At 38.7% G+C, this 5,283-nt stretch overlaps 1 protein-coding gene across 1 annotated transcript; it reads left to right on the top strand.

Annotated features, from left to right (window-relative positions):
- The first annotated feature begins 558 nt into the window (after positions 1–558).
- On the top strand, positions 559–2,559 carry LOC126628886 (cysteine-rich receptor-like protein kinase 25). Its single transcript, XM_050298747.1, has 5 exons — positions 559–979; positions 1,065–1,199; positions 1,341–1,462; positions 1,610–1,950; positions 2,137–2,559. The coding sequence occupies exons 1-4, from the start codon at positions 559–561 to the stop codon at positions 1,844–1,846; spliced, it is 915 nt and encodes a 304-aa protein (XP_050154704.1). The 3' UTR covers positions 1,847–1,950; positions 2,137–2,559.
- The last annotated feature ends 2,724 nt before the right edge of the window (positions 2,560–5,283 follow it).

The raw sequence follows: 5,283 nt of genomic DNA, 5'->3' as shown, positions 1-5,283 counted from the left end.
ACTAAAATAATCATAATAATAACATCCATATCCAAAGTCATTCCGCAATCCCATCAATTAATCAATTCATGAATAAAAAATGCATGATTTAGCATTTATTTACGTTAATCAATCAACGCGATAACTTATCATTTCACGAATTTAACTAAGGAACTCTATATAATTCCCTACTTGGATTATGAGTAATAAACATGGTAATTCTAATTTATATTCACAACGTCTATTAGGGGTAATTCTCATTCACTCGAATCTAGGGTTCTAGACTAACATTATGCAAATGAGCAAGAGCAAGGATTCCGGACTACTCAACGGAATCCAAAATATCAAGAGTTTTCTCGTAATCTACCCTGACCTGTCACATGTATAATCAGTGCCTACATCATGGAAATGATGCACAGGCCAACCAGAACTCAGATAAACTACGAAGCTCGGGTGAGTGACAATAATACAAGTATGTGATATTCAATAAAAAGAAAGACCATCGATCACAGTTTATAAACCGGAGACTGGTTTATCACATGTTACGCTACGGAAACGTGTCTTTCTTCCGAAAAATGGATGAAAGCCCTTCTGCTTATTTCTCGAACCAGTTCAATGCTACAGCCAAATCGGTTTAACCAACTGGTGGCTGAAACTGTCACTGGCCTAGTGCCAGTAGCTGCAAATGCACAGACCGGTGCTAAAAAGTTGGCAATGAAACAAGAAAACTTTGATGGGCTTGGGCTTGAGCAGCTGTTCAGCCTTGTGCAGTGCACGCCTGACCTATCGAGCACCGATTGTGATCAGTGTCTTCGCGGAGCTATCAAACTTTTACCGAAATGCTGTGACGGGAGGAAAGGGGGAAGAGTTCTGTTTCCTAGTTGTAATATTAGATATGAATCGTATCTATTTTTTAACCTTGACACTTCCATACCTCCGCCAACACCACCACCTCTTCCTCCTCCACCTCAGCTTCCAGGCTCAGTTCCAAGGTCTCAAGGTAAATATAATTTATACGAGGCAGTTAAGTGTTTAGAATTTTTACACATACATTTGTGTACTAAAAAGAATATTATTTTGTTTAGGAAATGATGAACAAATCTCATCATGGATCATAGTGGCGATTGTTGTTTCAATTGCCATTTTGCTTTCCTTGGTAGGCTGCCTTTTCTTTAGAAGAAGAGCGATGAAAAAGTACAATGCGATACAAGAACAAAATGGTAAATCTAAAAGTTTATTTATTCTTTTCCCGATCCAGTGAAATTATATAATTTCATCTCTTAAACGATTTGATTCTGGATCATTCTCTTTATTTTACTAAATCAAGATTAATAAATTTCTGATCTTGATTGTGTACGCAGTGGGGAAGGAAATAAATGCTGTCGAGTCATTGCAGTTTAGTTTTGGTACAATTGAAGCAGCCACAAACAAATTCTCTGATCATAACAAGCTAGGGAAGGGTGGCTTTGGTGAGGTCTACAAGGTTGTGATTTTCACATAGCAAATTTTATGACCTTAATATGCCAGAGTTCCAGAGCTGAGCGTAGCTAAGTTGGCTAGAGCAATGTGATAAGTTGATGTCATGAAATCTCAATTTGATGCTTGTAATGACTGGTTAAAATGTTTTCAGGGCACACTTCCTGATGGGCAACAGGTAGCCGTGAAGAGGTTGTCTTGGGGATCCGGGCAAGGCAGTGAGGAGTTTAAGAATGAGGTTGTTTTGGTAGCTAAGCTTCAACACAGAAACTTAGTGAGGATACTAGGATTTTGCTCCGAAGGTGAAGAAAAGATGCTTCTTTACGAATTTGGGCAGAACAAAAGCCTTGACCACTTTCTATATGGTATGTACCCTTCTAATCAGATTTAGGTATCATGTGTGATCTCGTATGCTATTTTATTACACTTGGATTTGTAACAAACCGAAGCTCAAAAGTGTCAGATTTTATGGAACACCCGGTGGGCCCGGATTTGGTATTGTTCTTACCTCTGTTTCTTCAATTTTTTTAATTTCTTTTATATGTAATTTCTGTGCTTGCTGTTGAAATGAATATTGTGGTGGAAACACTTGTTTTATATGAATTGGGTTTTTCACTAAATTAATAAAGATCAAATCTTTGTGGTTCTTTGTTGTTTTTCTCAATCTTGCTTCGCCCGCAGCCGCTTGAAGATGACGTGGTCCTGATCGTCGGTCACTTCTTCGACTGTTCCGAACAACAGATTCGGTTCCCAAGCTCCGACAATTCTGTCTTTGGCAAAGAGAATTCAGGAAGAGTGGAAGATCCTGGAGAAGGATTTGCCAGCAGAGTTCTTTTGTTTTTTTATTTTGAATTTCCTTTTGAATAACTGTTTTGAATTAATAGTAGTTGAAGTTTTCCCATACTTAGTCTATTAATTTTTATCAAATATTTTGCACCGACCATTTCATGATGCTGACTGCTGTAATTAATTTCGTTTTGTACTGAAAGAGTGAGTTGAGAATATATGGAATATAGTTGTTGGATTGGTGTTTGTACTATAGAAACTTAGGTGTGCTTACCCCCCTTTTCATTGACATCCACAGTAACAATATTTGTTAGAGCTTATGAGACAAGAATGGATCGTGTGAGAGCTGTAATTGTTGGGGCGGAGGCTACTCCTTACCATGATGGTCTCTTCTTCTTTGATGTTTGCTTCCCCGGTGACTATCCCAATGTGCCACCGGTATGTGATAATTTTGAACGCCTAGAATTGATTTATATCTGTTTACATCTTTGGCCTAACTGGGAACTCTGTTATGCGGAATATCTACTACCACTCTGGTGGCCTTCGATTAAATCCAAATTTGTACAATTGGGGAAAAGTATGCCTTATTCTTGGTTCTAGACAAACCAAAATGAATGTGTATTTGGTGGTTTTCTGCATTTTTTGCATCTTCATTTTCCTACTTTTGTGGTCATTGCTTTCATTTTACTGGAACTACCCTGCTTCTTTCTCATGGTCGTTAAGCATATGCATGTTTGTATTTTTCTGATGGATTATACTATTAGGAACTTAGGTACTTGTATTTTGGGTAAATTACATTTTACCCACTCAGGTTTGGAGTCGATTTCAATTCCTTGCAACATCTTTAAAACATTTCAGTTTCATACATTTACTTATCATTTTATTTCAATTTCATACATCCGTTAGAAAATCCGTTGAGTGATGCCGTGGCAAATATGAGATCCAAATTTGTGCTGACATGACTGCCAAATTTGTGTCATGTGGCAAAAAAATAATTTTTTATGTATTTAAAATATTATAATAATTTACCCTATTTATTAAAAAAAAAAAAACTAAACATCTTCCCCGACCCCTTCCCCTTCCCCGCAACCCAAACCTTCCCATCGCACCCCACACCCACCTCCCCCGCAACCCCCCACCCCACCCCACCCCACCCAAAACCCAAAAAAACCCAGATTATATCTGTGGAATTGCTGGAGTTTTGCAGTTGTTCGATTTGAAGCAGTGGGAAAGGCTGCTGCAATTGCTCCATATCTGTGGGTTGTGGAGTGAAGGGTGTGAGGGTCATAGACTCTGCCGATTTGGAGGTCATGGCTGTGAGTTGCAGCCGTTGTTGTTCGGGTCGTCGCTTGAACGGGCAGTTTCAGGAGAGCGGGTTTGCGGAGATATTTTTGTTGGGTTTTTTGTTTTTTCAGAAAATGGTTCAGAAAATGAGTATATGATTAATCGCTTGACTTTCGCTTTCAAAAGGACTGTTAGAAGTTTTGTGTCAATTTGGTTGTGATGGTAAGATTCCTTCATGTAACATTGTGTTGTGGCATGTGAGTGTCGAATCTTTTTCTTAATTTAATTTCGGAAAGAAGCGTTTAATGGTAGTGCTATATGATGAAGTTAGCATCCTTAAAAGTTAGGAACCTAAAGCAGGAGTAGTGTGCTCACAAATTCCTACTTTTCTCTGCGTCCTTCCTCTCTACTTGCACCAGTTGTGACTTACTTTCTTTTTTGGTTCCATCTCAGGAGTTTGTCAAGGAGAAAGTTCGTGAACAAAATAAATCTAATCGAGAGGTATTTTCTTTTTGGCAGATATCATGAATTATGATTGGGTGTTTAAACAATATTTGCCTAAAAGTATACTCTGTTTTTTAGTGGTATTTTAAATAAGGTAACTTCCCCAAACACTGATATTTTGGTTTTCTATTGGTATGTGTGAAACCAGCTTGATTCAGGTTACAAGGTTGAGGGTTGCAGATAGTTGTCATATTACGGATAGTTAATCATGTTCAATAACCTTAGTTACAGGGCCATTCATTTAAATTTTGGTTTCAAGTTGTTGAAAGACGGCTTTTCATTCTTTCTTAATATAACCTTTCATTACAGCTTCAGTTTCACATCATTCGTCACTGGCTTTGCTAATATATGTTTTTAGTGAGATAATCTTACTGGTGAATTGTTAAAAGGTAGGAAGAGAGAAGGCGGCCTGCGATTTTATAAACTAAAGTTCAAATGCATTTTCTGTGGTATGGGGAGTCCAAGAGAAAGGGTTTTGAGGATTAGGTTTGGGGTTTTGTTTGTGCGATCTGCAGATAGATGGGGGTGTCTGAGATAGGATTTAGGACATTTGTTTTAGGAATTGCAGAGATAGATGGGGAGTGTTCAAGAGAAGTGTGGGAGGATTTAGGCGGGATTTTAGGAGTTTGGTTTAGGGTTTGTTTTCTGCGATTTGCAGAGACAGAGAGATGGGAGGATTTTATGCGAGGGTTAAAGGGAACGGGTAAGGGAGGTATGGGTTTTTAGGGCCAGTTTCTAGGGAGGAGGTCTGGTGTCAGTACCTTCACAGGGGGGGCATGATATGGGGGAGAGAGAAGAGGGGGTTGGTTGCAGAGAGGGTGACGGTGGGTGCACAATTAGGGGGACAGAAAGAGAGTTGATTGGGTACAATATTTGAGGGTAGGGTTGAGGGAATGAGTGTGCTGGCTGCAGAGAGGGTGGGGTTGAGATAGTTTGGAGAATCTCTTTTCATTAAAACTCTTTATTTTTTATTTATTTATTTATTTTATTACACACTTACTACAAATTTGTACCATCTAGGGGTGGACACTTAGAACCGAAAACCGAAACCGAAACACGAACCAAATCGAACCGCACCGAACGGTTTGGTTTTGTAGTTTTGGAACGGTTTCGGTTTTGAAACCGAATCGCAACATAGAAAACGATTTGGTTTCGGTTTTGGCTTTTGAAAACCGCATCGAAACCGAACCGCACCGCAAATATTAATAAACATTTAATTAAATGTCCATATTAAATTTCATGTTTTAATTGGTT

The sequence above is a fragment of the Malus sylvestris genome, chromosome 7 (assembly GCF_916048215.2).
Source record: "Malus sylvestris chromosome 7, drMalSylv7.2, whole genome shotgun sequence".
NCBI classification, from domain to species: Eukaryota; Viridiplantae; Streptophyta; class Magnoliopsida; order Rosales; family Rosaceae; genus Malus; species Malus sylvestris.
This window is presented reverse-complemented; position numbering and strand designations above follow the sequence as displayed.